Below are 16,424 nucleotides of genomic sequence, written 5' to 3'. Positions count from 1 at the left end.
TTGTAGGCTTTTATGTGTCGGCAACGAGTCTTTAGTGGGACGGTTGTAACAAACTCGGCCTAAATCTCCGTGGGAATAGGTTGTATCGTCGATCGGAAGATTTGACATCCTGATATACGCCCAAAACAGTTACTCAAGCAACTGGATATGATTTTGGAAACGGTCCGACGTCTTTCGTCCGTGACACTGATGGCAGCTGGTTGAATATCATGTTATACAGATGTATATCCTACCTATTAATTGATATGCAAAGTAAAATGTTGATTTTCAACCAGCTTTCTTCTGTGTCACTGACGAAAGATAGTGGATGCTAAGACTTGATTATTATTATTTTTTCTTTATTAAAAAACACATAACAAGGACAATGTGGCGCTGCACTCAAGTTTTAACAACTTATTTTAACAGCGCCACATAACAAAATACAAATGAATTAATGTAACTTAGGTCAACATAACTGTGCGTGATTTCCCACCACCCCAAGACATAAAGTAATATCAATTAGCCTCATTGAGTACATATGAAAAAGAGAATTAACAAAAGTAGAGTTAGGACTTCTATATCTACTTGACTGATACAGTCATGTAGAGCTAGAAGCGCTTAGTATCCTCAATGTAAGTTTGCGTGAGTTGCATCGTTTAAAGTTGTACACAGACGGTAACAATGCGGAACCTCTGAGAATAAAATATAATTTGACATTGTCTGACATATTATTTAGACTTGATTGTTCATCACATTTATTTGGCCCTGAATAGTATTTTAAGACAGAAAACGTGATATTTGAAAAATTGTGATAACTTGTTTTCGAACTGTAATTTCAATACTAGTCTATATACTAGTGAATTAATGTGATAGAGGGCTGTTATTACATTTTTTCTCCAGTAGACACAAATTTAGACCAGTTTTTTTTTCACGTGTAAAAGTAGTCAAGACGGTTTTCGACTGGAAAAACTTTTTTAAACTAAAATAATATGATAAACAGACAGTACTGGATGCTATCTGAAATGTCTGACCGTTTCCAAAATCATATCCAGTTGCAGTAACTGCTTTTTGGAATACGTTGTTTCGTTACACAGACATGTTGCATGGAGGGGACCGCTAGAGAGCGCCTTTTCTCAAGGTGCCTTCTATTTGCTGTGTGGGTCAGGTTCTATTACCGGGGAGACATACTGCAAAACCCTGAAAACGGCATGAGAGCTACTTTTTTATATCCTCAATATCTTTCATCCACGGAATTTTTTATTTTGTCCTGGTCCTTAACTATCTTAAGATATCCTCAATTCTGCATAAGGACACTCATGCAGCACTTGCCACCATCAAGTAGCGGTTATTAAACTTTTAAAGGGAATAAAGTGTTATATTTCACCCAAATTTACTCACTCCATTGCTCGCTCATCTATTCGTTCATTCACTCACTCACTCACTGCTCCGAATTTTCCGTGTTTTTGAGTGGTGTGCATCTTTAGCACGTCTATTTGAAAGGAGAAGAGTTCTTACTACAAAGCTGCAGTTTTGATTGATTACGCTAGATGACTTCATGGTACTGCTGCAAAAGCACATATAAAGGCATGGTGGCAAGTACGATAAAGGTAACGTATATGAAAACCAAATCAAACTGCCTTCAGCTTACGAAGTTGGGTGCAGTATCCCTAAAGATGAGAGTGAGGTATGGGTGACAAAGCCAAAGGATTTCAACGAAAGGGGCAGGTGAAAGTTATATTCTCTGTTCACCCTACTTTTGCAGTAATTGCAGTAACGCTACCTGCAGTTTGTCCTTGGCATGCGCAGCCTCCTCATTCTTTTGATTTTGCTCTACAAATGCAACGTGACTTGCATATCAATGAAAGACTTGTTGGACGTCGACGAAGTGAAGGTCTTGTAGACAGGCACCGTATGTCTGGGGTTTTGAAATGCCTCCAACAGGGCATACCCGTTTTTCAATGAACCAGACGTTATTTCTATGTTTGCTTAACACATTGAAATTGAAAAGTCCGGGAAGCTGCTTAACGCTTTACAGATTCCTACGTAGCTACTTTCCTCACTTGGACAATGTAGCAAAAGGTTTTACTCTAGCCCTCCTGTATGCACTCCATATCATTACAGATTCATGATCCATCCAGATATCGCTGTTTAAACTAAGCAATTTTGTGAACGCCCTCTCGGTCATTCAAAGTGGAATAGCCAATTACAAAAGCACCGTCAAACACACGATTATTTTTTATAATAATAATTATAATCATCTGGTGTATCTTTTAATATCAAAACATTTTGGCCGAAATGCTAGATATACTCCAAATGGGTAGAGGATTTATCTCCGGCTCTATGGCTCTGTAGGTCAATGTCACGGGCTCACATTTCGCCTCACATTCCACCATGGCTCCTCAAGACGCTACTAGTACTACACATGTATTCCTCCACCTCCGTATGAACCCCGGGCCGTCCTCAGCTGTCAGCTCCCTGCACCTGTCAGCAGCAGAGACCAGGCACCAGCGCGCAGTGCCACGTGAACACTGGCAGCCTGACAGTGTTTGAGTTGGTCGCCTGCGGTGGGAAGATCCATGGACGTCGCTATGGCAACGGTGGGGTGAGGATTTGCACAGGTGGCGCGATCCCAAACGTGTGGGCGGTTCTATGTGAGACTTGAACGACTGTGCTCAGGCCTTGGAATTCTCTATCTTGTATAATGAGCCACTCCAAAGCCTTGTCCAGAAATAAACAGCCAATTATTGCATGCACTTAACCTATTTCATGTCAATTTTATACAGCATGTTATTGTTAACATTGCTAATTACACCCTACAAATTCTAATCTCCGTGTTCGTTCTTTGTTCATCGTTTTTCGCATATTTCAAAACATTTACCATAACATTTCACCACTGTAGCATTAAATATATTTCCCAATCAAAAACCAAACGCCTAAAAAACACCAAACGCATGTCTATGGCCTTAGGATGAAATTTATTCAGAAAAGAAGAGATATATTCATAGCTGCAACACAAACACATTTGGGATGTGCATAGACTGACCCTGTTACAGTACTGGCCTGTTGGAAGGATGCTGACAAGATTCTACAGCTTTCTTTCCCCATCACTGAATGTCCAGTACTTTTTTCAACTATCTGAGCATCAAGCTGAGAACGGTTTCATGTTTGGAATTTCCTGGATGTAAGAAACTGAAATGCTCTTGTTTATAAAATTACAGGTTGCTTTAGCAAAACACATCTGTTGAAATAACAACCACATTATACAATTATAACATATATGTACTTGGTACATTGCATTCAAGTTAATGATCGCTTCTTCCAACCAAACATACATGTCTTCTCTTTGCAAGCATTTAACAGAATATTGGAAGAAAGTTACAAAAAGTTGTGCAGTTATTGCAACCCATGGCCAATATTGCCTATGGATAACACAACATACTTTTCCTGTCCAGTTTCCAAATATTTCATGATCCTTTTTTCATAATCAATCCCAACTACTGAGAAATACATTCTCTGTGCAACATAGCCATGTGACAACAATCACGATGGAACATCCTTTTCACAATTTAACCTTATGTGACAGTTTGGAGATTGGAGTGCCATGACCAAGGTCCATATCAAGTCACTTTCTTTTCATTTTGCTGGGCCCAACTCCAAATGCAGTACCAAGAAACAAGTAGTAGTACACATGTAATAGTCCTGCAACACCAGAGAGCTTATTGCAGGTATTCCATACATTTCTGCTTCTTTGGTTCAGGAATGTAAGAACATGCTAGCCTAGGTATCATCCTGGTTAGGCTCACCCATAATCACAGCACTTGGATTGTGCTATCACTTTTAGAGCCAGCACATGCCAACTGGGGTGGTACCTAGGCTAAGGGGTGACCACACTATGTGCTACTGGGGCTTGCAGTGCATACTACAACTTTTGTATCTTACATCCACTTTTTCTCATGTGTTGTACAAAACTTGCAAAGTCTCCACTTCTATGCACTGCATAGATGTCAATTTTGTCCAGCAAGCAAAGACATTCAATGACTTAACATTCATTTCATTGCCTGAAAATGCTAACTGCACAGAGGTTGGCAAATGTTTGAAGGAATATTTGGAACTGTGTGTTTTACAATGAGTCTTAAGTACATTTTTGTACCTCCTTTTGTACTGAGATGCTATTCACAAGACTTAAGAACCAAGCAAGGAAATTGGAACTGCCTGACATAGATGATAGCAACAGCTTACAGCACAGTTTCAGACAGTCTGTAACATGTCAGGTTCATATTTACAAATGTATAAATAATCTTACTTAAATTTAGAATGTACAAAATTATAAAAAAAGTGCAAAGGACAGATTACATTTCAGGAAATTCAGGGACTTTTGTATACATACAAGTTATCGACAGATTTAAAAACAAAACTGTGCATATTGTCTCAAGGCATTTACACATTCAGATATATGATAATCTCTTCACAAATTGATAATGTGATACTAAAAAAATTGGACAGACCATCAGTAACAATGATAAATAGTTTGTTCCTATTCTATTTAACTATGTACAACAATTTCATCGTAAAGAACCCTCATGGCCTCCTTCAATTTCTGACATCTTGTCATGTATGCTCCAAGAGAAGAGCACAAAGTATGTGCAGACGAAACCTCCACTTACACGGAAGTTCACTAATTTGACATCCTGACTGGGAGGTAAGACTGATGACTGTTTTGTCAGAAAAAACAGTCAACCTTATTGCAGAATTTTTTGTCAAGCTCTCCCCATCTTAAGATGCACCCATCCAAAGCCTGGGTAGACAGGCCTGAGGGATATCTGCAGATACAATCAGCTGATAGGAGGGATCATCACTGGGTTGTTTTCCTGTCCGTGCAGGCAGGAGAGCCAAGTCTTGGCACAGAGAGGAAATCATTACAGATTACATCACACCATGATTCATCACAGAGGAACGTAGAAAAGTTCACATATTCTAATTTCAGTGCTCTTGTAAACAGTTTGAAGGTCACTTTCATAGCCATCGCCTGAAAATCCTCTCTTTGACAGTTTTTCAGAAGTAAAATTTTTAACACCAAGAGGGCTTCTCAGTGAATTTTACTGTGCAAAATTTCCCAAAGCTAGTATGAGTTTTTGTGTTCTTTGGCTTAAGCTTCTCCAAATTTTCACTGCCCCTAACTCTCCATGCCCACATGAACCAAGACTTATAATGAAAATTTATGGTATAAAGTATAGTGTCTAACAAAGCTGGACTATTTTCTCTTTGGATTTAGAGAAGTACATTTCATCAATAAATAGCTTGTCATCTTTCCACTGTACTGCAACATGTCTCTTTTTACACTATACTAGCATTCTCAATGCTAAACTGTGTTTCCATACTAAGGTGTCACGTTTTCATGTCTAACTCCAGGAATGTTCCAGTCTCTAAGCAGTCTTAACAGAGTTCAAGTACAAAAATAGAAACGCCTTTTGTTCCCCTTCTTGACATAAAGCCAAATCTTGACTCACTCTGAAGGTAGTCTGATCTAAGATGTATTTGGAAAGTGGAGAAAATGTTTTCTGTGATTTAGTCCTCCGGCTGCAGGACCGGGAAAATCAGATGACATTGCCTTTGGTGATAAGAAACAATTAGTTTTCTTCAGACCTCTTTTCTCCTCAGAACATGGACTTTCCATGAACGTCATAGGACACACCTTTGGCACCAGGAGAGGGTATGGGTGCCCTCTTCTGTCCTTTACCTATCTTAGCATGGCTACTTTATGCTTTTCACAATATCTATCTACGTATCTACTGACATATACATGAGGAGTAGTAGTCTAAGGAATTTGTCCGCCATGGACATTCATTTCAGCTGCCAAAATTGATCACATATGTTAAAGTGGAAGTTGAGCAGAGATGAAAATAGTTCCAACAACATTTTGTGTGAGTCACTTAAGTTGTAGTTGAGACATAATTTGGTGACCGAGCAGGCCCAACAGGCCCAAAGATATACTTACTGACTGACATATACTGAAAATTGTTGCAACATGATCAAAGCAACTGATTTTGCATGTTTACAAGTTAAATGGCCAAGTCCCCTTATCATACATGCTCATCCGTTCCTATCAAAGGCTTCTGAAAAAGGCAGTCCAAGGGTGTTCTTCCCTGTATAACTTTAAGACACGTTTGCTTCTTGTTTTTATGTGATCCGTGATAAGGGGACAAGTTTGACTAGATCCTGGAGAAGGGACTTGACTGATCCACAGTCTGGGGTTCTCAGAGCCTAGGTTTTCTGTTGTCCCACTCACAGCCTTGGGAGCAACACACACATCATATCTGCAACCATCCTTTCATACAGTAGACTTGATAGAAATAGCCTCATATATATATATATATACATATATATATAAAATACTTCTCACTGGCAAATACACTTGCACTCTACTTTCCATTGCAGTTTCATACTCACTCTTCCCAATAAATAGAGTAATAACTTACATTTGTCATTCCAAAGGGGAGGGTACAGATGCAGGGGTGACCTCTAACCTATAGTCCTTCAGTGGCAACCCTGCACCTGTTCCTTCCCACAACAATAGCTTCTGGCATCTTGTCAGGCACTTATAAATACTCTGTACCATCCAAAATATAGAACTCTCTGGTATCAAAATTTGCTCTCTGGGTACGGTGGAAAGATATGCTACATGCCGACGAGCACCTCCATTATATGGTCCAGTTCGTTCCACTCTTCGGTCTGTCGACAGGTTTGGTTGGTTGTTACTTGGTGTGTTGCGAAGCTGGCGCTGCTGAAGGAGTTGGACACGTCGTCCTCGCTCAGAGGCGTGAGTTTGATGTTTGCGGTGTATGGCGTGAGGAAGTCAAGGTCGTACAGCGAATTGTCAAGGTCTGAGAAGATTTCGTCCAGGTTGATGGAGTCGGACTGCACAGTGTTTGCGCCGAGGGAGCTGGACTGTATCCGGAGCTGTGCGTTGGTCAGGGTCATACAGCTGGGGGAGTGGTCCTTGGCCGTCTCCTCCGGTGACCCTGTACTTTGGTTTACTGTGGCACACTCGAGCTTGTTTGTCTTCCTTCTCTCCTCCTTCTGCACAGTGTCATTGTTCAGATCCTCTATATAAGACGCAATGTCTTCAGCTGCAGATTCATTAAGAGTCAGTGGCATTGGCTCCGGTTGCCTGATCGGCGTGGGTGGCGCACAGGCCGGTGTGTTGCCGGTTGCAAAGGCGTACGCACTGTGGAGTAGGCCAAGGTTTCCCTCCGCTCTCAGTTCGTCCTCTATGTGTTTGAGGGTGTTGCAGATGAGAACCGATCTTCTCAGACTGGGCTCGATCAGCCGCTGAGCTGCCTGCAACTTGACCAGGGATATTCGGAAGCAGGACTGCCGCTCCGCTGCATAGGGAAGACCCGAGGTCTTGCGGTCAGCCAGGTCGTCTGGGTCGTCTGCCATTGTGGTTAGCTTTCGCTTTGTTCCTCTTCGTTCACTGCCTAACATGCAGACCTGGAAAAGTAAAGCATTGTTAGGGAAAGACAACATTGAAGGAAAGATAAAATTATTTCCCTAAATCATACAGAAAATAAAGGACATCATAGGTGAATACATGCAGTGATGAATTTCAATATAGGGCTTCATTAACCATACAGATTTTTAAACCATATGGATATTAAAATTCATGGCATTTCACAGTTCTATCATCCCAAAGGAGAACATAAGGACTTAGCAAATACTTAAACCACTGCAACAAAAAAGCTTTGTATCTTTCCATATTGGTGCTAGAAGATGGAATACAGAAAAGCAAACTACTGCAAGTACTATTGAATTGGCAAAAAAATATCAAAGTTGGCTTAGATATTGTACAAAAGTGCATATCAGCATTTTGTTTTATGCTTTGAAAATACCAATACATATGTACCTTATCAGACCACTGACTCCGTAAAAAAAAAAGACCAGGAAAACTTCCCCATCATGGAGAAATCTAAGCCAAGTTCAAGCAATTTCCATTTCACAGAAAAATGGAGCAACAACCAGACTGACACGGCCAAGCAATAATGCACAATTTTTAGCAATGATGTACCGTTGATGCCACAAAATCTGCACAAATGTCTTAATTAATAACCCTGTTATTTCTGGATGTTCTACTTCATCTAACAAGGGACACATGAATAAAACACGATAAATATGCTAGGAAAAAGCCATACCAAATCTGCTGGCAGGAGTACAAAGCAAGTCCCGCTCAAACCCTTCTTTAGTTACGAACAGTGACAGTAAAATGCCAACACCCAGACAGCTCTACTAGTCAGTTCATTCCTGATCCAGGCAGATTGTATGACATCATCAGGGGGAGGAAAACCTGTCTCACACAATCCAAGGGTGGCATCTCTGCCTGCCCTTTTATGGGCAGTGGGTGGGTGATGTCACTGTGGTGAAATCATCAGAAGGTTGCAAACACCAAAAACAAGAAAATTACAGGCCTTCCTTCCGTTGACCCTGCATTTTTTTTACCCATTCCTGTTTGGGCTGCCCCTATATAATTATCAAAGCAAATACCACAGAACATTCAACATTTTGTCAAACCATGCTTGCTTTTGAAAGGTATATTTCTGGGGGAAGCCATATGTTGCAAAAACCAGGAGCTGGCAAAGTGCCACAGGTTGAGAACAGCAGTACCAAATCCTTGCACACACACATATACTGATGCCACCTGAGATATACATTGCAACATAGAACCACTAGCTCATCATAGAACAATTTATGATAAAGCCAACTTGGATAAAAAGGCCAGTTAGCAAATCTGCAAGCCGGGCACAATTACTGATATAGATCTCAAAATATATGGAAGCAATTTGAACTAATTGGATAGAACTTTACATCGAACATTCATGGCAGGTCCATTGCTAACATGCAATGAGGACAAAAGACTTGACTGCTGTCCTTAACGTGCGGTACAGCCAGCTTGGAATCCCAAGAATCCTGGCTAACCAGGAAAAATTTTAACCTTCCCTCTCTGCATACAAACCAGGTTGTTTACCCTCATGGCACCCTACTTAACACTGACTGCAATTGATGGTCAAGTACTTAACAGTGGTAGAACAGCAGTAACTAGCTAGAGGCAGGAATCAACATCCTACTGTGGCCACTGGCAAAACACAAAGCTGCAGAAAACAGCATCTATTTGTTGGTAATCTCTGCTCATTATGGTTTTACAAGACTTCAGAGGTGTAAAGTAATTGTCTCCGTAAAAATTGATTCTGTTTCTGACTTTCCATGTGCTGGAGGTGGGTGACCTTTCCCTACAAAGCAGCCTACAACAATAACAGCGATGTGTCAGCAACAAAAACACTCTTGTTTTTCCTGTGTTGTTTGTCAGGAAGGGAAGCCCACTGCTGACCTTTGACATGTTATAGCGTGCACTATTTCAGTGCCTTTGTGCAATAGGGGAAAGCCAGGAGATGTGCAACCTAAGCAGGTTTCTTGGCATGAGATTACATCAGGTACTGGACTTTGGACCTGGCAGGTGAAAGGGACCTGGCATAGCTAGGAAAGAAATAAAGGCAGGTACAGGTTCAGGCATGCTACAGACATGGCTGTGCCAAATAGGGTCTGTAATTTTTTAAATTTCCTAATTCATACAAAAACTGAGTATTCATATCAACATGTTTCAATAGTAATTACATAAAAGAATCAGCTGAGCGAGCATGTTTCATAACAGAAAAAGAAATCCAGCTTGCGGATAGAATGACCTGCTTCTGTCAATTATGATACTACACTTAGAACAGGTTATTGACTCGTACTGAGTGCTAATTCTTCACACAAGTGAGACATATCTAAAGGAAAAGATAGCAGATAATTCTGATTGCCTGCTAGTGCTACTAGTAATTTTCAGACTGACTACAACTCAACAAAATGGACAAAACATTAAACATTTTTAATTTCTTAACAAAAAAATGCAACTTCCATAAACAGAGCATCATCACAAAGGAATACTAAAAAAATCTTAATTCATTCACTAGTTTTCATGTTATCTTACACAGACTTCAACCTACCATCTTAGATATATTTTTAGTTAACATACTATAACTTCAAGAGTCAGCACTCTCATATCCAAAACGTGATAAGAAAGTATACAGTGGCTTGAACATGTCCCACATAGTGGGCAGTTTTATCACACTGAGCTTATGCAACTACCACAACTAGTATTAGGGACATGTGTATTCATGTACACCACAAGTAAACAAGAAATTTTTCTCAGTAAAATCGACTTTTAGACCAACTGAACTTCACCAAATGTCAATGAAAGCATATACATGTGACTTTGTGCACAACACTTACTAGTAGTATTTTCCTGACAACATTTCAAAAGAAAATGGAACACTGCACTGCTAGATTCTGTTTGCATATCAGACCTGTTTCTAAATTCTAGTAGTGGCACCATCCAACGGGACTTGCTCGCATTTTGGGTTTTGTCTAAACACTGAATTAATCTATATACGGTGAGCATATACCGTAGTAACCTCCAAAGATGGTATTAAGCTATCACAGTTCAATTTCGAACGTCAGCAATTTGCCTTTAAAAACCTGACATGGAAACTTTCTGTAGTGGAAGGTTGCAACCCTGCGTGCATACTAGTAGTTTGGAGGCCAGCAGTCGTGGTTTGTGGGAAAGTTCACGGATATGAATATTCAAATTTCTATCAGTGATTCACACTGTCATGGGAATACTAGGGCTTCAAATTGATAAGTGATGATTCGGGATCTACCTTCATTCTTGTAATTTAAAAAAAATCCAACTTGGTGAGAATTGAAACAAAACAATATGTGATTTTTACAGCCCTGTTCACATTATCAATGAGCAAATATGGACTACTAAACCACACTGTTGGTGTACAGCGCATTACAAAAGACAGTTATCATGACTATTGCATATTGACAAATGGAGCCACAAGAAGCCACACATGCTCACCGAATCAAATGGGAGCAGGTATTCCATAGTATTCATTCCTTTTGCTTCGGAGTGCCGCAGACTTTCTAATTGGACGTGAAGCCAGCTTGAGAGGCCTGAGCCGTGGCCTCAATAAACAGACACTGGGTCCTCCTAACCCCAACCATCTGCACAGATTTCACACAACATTTACAAACCAGGCTCGGATTACTTTCTTATCCCAGACCATCTTCCTAGTATCCTACAGATAATAATTCTTCTAACTACCTCAATGAAAATGAACTAAAGAGCAATTACTTCGCGGATAATAAACCGTTTAGATACAATTCACTTGCAGATAGCAGGGTTGTACAACGGGAGGCAGAGTGTGGTAGGGCGGAGTTGTTTACCGCGCAACCCTCTGGAGAGGCTTGGGGGGAAAAGTAAATCAACCAGCACCCCAGGAAAACATCAACATGAATTTCCCGCGTGGAAGCACGGCCGGGGAAAATCGTGTCAAATTTGCTGCAACAGTAGCAACAAAATCAGATAAAGGCATGTGTAAAGGGCGGGCATGTTTATGAAGAAGCATCGCTCCCTGTCCAAGCGGAATAAATTATCCCGTTCGCGGCCGGGAACGCCCTGAGTGTTGTCTGTGCAACTGGCTCCCGGCATTTAAAGCAGGTGATGAGAGTGATCAGTAAAATTGGGTCAGGCAGTTTTAAAAACCAGTGTATAGCTATGGGACGCTACGAGGACGTGGGTACAGCGACGGAAGTCGTGTCTAGAAAGCGGTGCAGTGGTGGAAAATACCCGTCGCACTGTACGTGACAACCTTCCCGTGTCAAGGCCAAAAGAACTGCCGCGCGTTGGGGAAAAAACAGTTCACCGGCTAGCCGAAAACAGCTGAGCTGAACCTGTTTACGTGCCCCAAGGCTTCGCCCTCACTTCACAACATGTGTAACTTCTACCTTCTCGTGCAGTTTCGATCCCCGCGACATTATGAATGGGAAATCGGGAGGGGAAAATCCTACAAATTGCACAATAGCTCTGCAACCATCCCAACACAAGAGCTCCAGGCAAGTATCGAAAATTCCAATGTCATTCCCAACCCAACCCGAAATCTGCTCATAAACCAACAAATTCCCCAATTCTAGCGAATCCTTCCATCGTAGTAAACAAGATTGTACCACACGAGAGTCAACGCAAACATCCCACCACTGGAAAGTGTCCAGAACGTTCCGATTTCTGAGAAAGTTGAGCAGGAAATAGTGGGACAGACGATGTGACTCAACACGGGCGCCAGTGCAGTTTGAATGGCAGACACCGAGCCCGACAAAATAACGCCAAACCGAGCAAACTAACGCTAAAACTAGCCCAAATCGCACGCCAACACTTCAAACTACACATCGTACAAACACATTGAAGCAATACTCACTACTTGAGTGTAGTTTCGGTGAGAAGTTGCCCGTACATCGGCACCATGGATCGTTGTATGCTGTTTCGGCGGCTTCCGCTTGTGTTCTGGCTGGCCCGAGGCGACAGGAGGGACTTTCCTTGACGGACGGGTCTCACGTGAGGCCCGGCTGAGCTGCACGGGCACAAGCTCATGGTACGCGCCTCGCCATTGGCCAGCGGCACCCGCCCGCTTTGAAAAGTGAAAATGGTAGTCTCCAAGCAGAGGTTAGGCTCTCAGGCTGCTTTTGGGTGTCGTTTTCAGACGTTTTTGTGGGGCTGGCAGACATAAAATAAACTTGACAAAATAGACGGCGCCACAGAAAAGCCTAAAAAGACACAAGAGCAGCCGGCCGGTCCTAAATTCTGTTTGGAGAGTATGAAAAGGGTGCTTTATGTTGACGTGAGCGTTGATCACCGAGGTTCACGTAATTGTAGACCCACCGGGTAAAATTATGGGTGTGATCAATATTAAGAAGTGTTCAATGAAAAGATATGATAAAAGGGTACCAAAGTGGTTATCAAAACATGCAATTATTAATATTTATCGAGCTATTATTCTTTACATTAACGTTACATTTCAAAACAATGCATATTATAAAGGAAAACGCTAAGACCGTTGTTTACTTATTACCCATACATATGTTGAAGGTATAATCATTAGGATTTTGTTGTCGACAAAAATTGCACTTCCTTGCCACATACAAAGCAATATTATATCAAACCTCCTTGCATAATGTTGCTATCCAGCGTTTATAGACATCGACTAAGTGAAAGCTCATTGCGAAGTGACTAAAAAATGTCAAACCCAAAGGACAACCTGTACAGCTATCAATGGTCATATTAAAGGTTATCAGTGTAGTGGGTTCACGACAAAGAAACATCACAGCATGTGTATAATAACTGGCCACAGCCAGAAACAGATTTCTTTGTTCTCATCAAAGGAACACCCGAGCCAATCAGTACGGTCCTAACGTAAACATGTTGGCCGGGCGGTACGAATGACGTCAAAGAGGTGGAACTTCCGTTTCACGTTGTTTATCTATGACGTTTCTAGGAGACGCACTTCCGGGCGGGAAAGACAGAGGATAGAAAACTCTCGAGTATGCCAGCAATTTTTGTCCACACGTATTCGACGGACAACGTCCTCAACAAAGTAGCAAGTGAAAAGGACGATTGAATACCTAAAGTGGTCACTTTCACTTTCTTGCATATACTTTGTTCCCATAATAAAGGACATAACACCTGCTTCTCGTATTTGCCCTCAAGATACACCTGTTCGCACAGAATTACCTGTCCTTCATTCAGCAACAACAATGGACGTAAGGCTATCTGGGCGCTGTTTTATGCAACGGTGGACGGAAGGAGGACAACAACAATGGGCTTGTTTCCCAGACCTCCTTGCTGTGGGCGAGATTAAAATAAGACACTTCTTGGAAAGACTGAGATTTAATACTCACTTCAAATGATTTCTTAGAAATTTACTGACAGTTTCTTCAATTTCAACCATATGGACAGATCAAAATATAAAGGAAATTAAAGAACTGTCAGTATAACAGTTAACAGCTTCTTCAATTTGAAAGACCAAGGACATTATATTCTTATATAACGTCCTTCTTCGACAGAATGTTATTCCTATGCTGCCTATAACCTCCTTGATCAGGCATTCCTTTGTATAAATGTAAAAAAAGATGGAAAATCCGACATTGATACAAGCTCTTCTGTCTTATTCTTTGGGGAAGAACCTGTAAAATAACATCATAGGAACATCTAAATTACTGCTTTTATCATTGTCAACAAAATGTTGATGATCTTCTTCATCCAAATTAATTTCATAGAGACATGCAACACCACGAAACCAAAACCTCAATCTGAAGAATACCGGTAGCTTTTATTCACATTCAACGGTTGTCATTTTTAATAGCGAGCTCATATACATGGAGATCACATCACCTTTTTCTGTATATACACAATATATAACAACTACAGCAATTCTCTCTTAGGGAAAGTCTACCAAAGATCCAGGAAGTACACAGCACCTCCACCAGCTACTTTACTACATGACGTGTGGACTTGGTAATACATGTACGTGTACTTGGGTGTTTATTTTCTCTTGACTGGCATTATACTATCCCTTCCAACATTATTAGACAGTTTCAACATGTATGACAATATACAATCTGCACAATATAACTGTGACTCTCCTGTGTGCATTACACAAAAGGCAAAGACAATACAATGTACAGATGCCAGCAGCTACCACATACAATTAGATCTTGACTTTACTAATATGGCCTAAATAAAACTACATACAGGTTCTTTCACTACTTACAATCATTCACAGTATGTCAGAAGAAAGCTACAACCAAGTCTACAATGCAATTGCTTTCACAGCCACTTTTTTTATACATTCAACTTTCTGCATTAATGCAATGTGTAAATTATTGTAATACACAAGAAATCTGTGTTTCTATTATACTGCTCATAAGAAGGTACAGGGAAGCATGTACCGTATATATAGACTTTGTCTTTGTAGGTTCTTTACATAAATTGCACAAAATGATTACGATTATCAATGCACTGGTACTATTCTTAAGCAATGTACATCAATAGATTTATTCAGATTGACATGAAATAAACATTATTTTGAGCCAGATCAGAACATGTTATGGTACGGAATTTTCATTAAATGGTGAGTCATTGAACTCCAATGTGTTAAATTTTGTTAGAATACATAAAAGCATTCAATATCTATATTTCAATATCTTATTGAGGAAGAACAACAGCATTTAATGAACGAAGAAAAAGGACAGACGTATTGTATTTTTTTGTTACAGAAAACCACATTAAAACATCCAAAACACTATTGTACCAAGGATTTATCAACAAGGACACTAACTTAATTTGAAAACACTATTTTGTCTGAGATAGTCTGTGTACAATGGCACTGTGCACACTTTTGCTGCGTCATCCTTATTCGACAGGAAACAGGCACTCTACATTTTACTTACTATTGTTCCTGCTCTTAAAATAAGATTGACAGTATCTTAAGTTACTATACATAGCACATCCATATTAGGCATCCATATTCATTTATTTTTTCCTTTTACACATACAGTATCTATTAAAGGTCTGTTTAGAGTAAGCACCAACTACATCACACTACAAGAATCAAACAAACTAGCCTGTACCAATTTACATCTTCCTTTGGTCATATCAATGGACAAAACTACAAGAACATGGCTGCCAGTTATCTACAAGCAGTTCCAAGGTACAATAGATTTTGGTGCACAACTATACATTAGGTATACAGTATTATCCCAACCCATTCTTAAATTGTCACCACAGCTAAACAAATCATCCAATATTTACAAGATCACATTTTGTTTCCTGCTATGATATTGCCTGCACATTGAAAATTATGTATCCCACAAAGTTCAAGGATTACAGCAAATACATCCGAGCAGCAGTGTTGGTAGGACTTGTTTGGCATTGCTGATAAATTAGTTGTAAGCACTGTAGATGACATATTTCAATGATTAGCCCCCGGACTCTCTGAAGACAGCCTGATATATGTTCTCTACACTCCATCTGTTAATCGGGTACATGGAGGCAAAATATTTTCTGACTAGAATCACTACATACAAGGCTTTTTAGCAAATGAATCATGTAACATGTAACCATTTGCCATCATCATGGATTTGCTTTGGGCACAATGTCATAATAAAAGATGATGGTACTACCCATGGCAGCAAGAGGCTGTGTAACACAGGCAAATGGTACGGAAGGTGTAAAAAATTGTGTGTAAAAGCACTCCAACCATCAACCCACAACCTGGATAAATATGTTGGATTCTTTCTCACAGCATTTCATTTGAAAGTCAATTCCCAAAATACACAAAAATTGAGCAAAATCATCCTTGGAAGTTGGAATACTTGACAGATGCCCAGTGTTGGAATTATCCTGTTCCAATCACAGTTTTCTCATAAAAAAATCAACTTATAAACAATGGAATCAGTCGGTCAACCTTTTTTTCATCAGATTTTTTAAAACAGATTTTTATGATCAGATCTTCGAGCAT

General features: G+C 40.2%; 1 protein-coding gene across 2 annotated transcripts; it reads right to left on the bottom strand.

Annotated features, from left to right (window-relative positions):
• Positions 1 to 2,933: 2,933 nt before the first annotated feature.
• LOC118413702 (SERTA domain-containing protein 2-like) lies at positions 2,934 to 12,571 on the bottom strand. Of its 2 annotated transcripts, none has more exons than XM_035817241.1 (2): positions 12,327 to 12,571; positions 2,934 to 7,470 (listed from the first exon to the last, which is right to left on the bottom strand). In XM_035817241.1, exon 2 carries the CDS (start codon positions 7,462 to 7,464, stop codon positions 6,655 to 6,657), a length of 810 nt encoding a protein of 269 aa, XP_035673134.1. In that variant the 5' UTR covers positions 7,465 to 7,470; positions 12,327 to 12,571; the 3' UTR covers positions 2,934 to 6,654. The 2 variants fall into 2 exon arrangements, with proteins under 2 accessions (XP_035673134.1, XP_035673126.1); XM_035817233.1 differs by lacking the exon at positions 12,327 to 12,571 and adding an exon at positions 8,169 to 8,313.
• Between the last annotated feature and the right edge of the window lie 3,853 nt (positions 12,572 to 16,424).

This window comes from Branchiostoma floridae, chromosome 1 (assembly GCF_000003815.2).
Source record: "Branchiostoma floridae strain S238N-H82 chromosome 1, Bfl_VNyyK, whole genome shotgun sequence".
In the NCBI taxonomy this organism is placed as follows: Eukaryota; Metazoa; Chordata; class Leptocardii; order Amphioxiformes; family Branchiostomatidae; genus Branchiostoma; species Branchiostoma floridae.
Note: the sequence above shows the minus strand (reverse complement) of the source record. Positions and strands in the feature narration are given on the sequence as shown.

Bases quoted from the DNA above. Each gene is read 5' to 3' on its own strand.
- LOC118413702 (XM_035817241.1), bottom strand. From the start codon at position 7,464: ATGTTAGGCAGTGAACGAAGAGGAACAAAGCGAAAGCTAACCACAATG.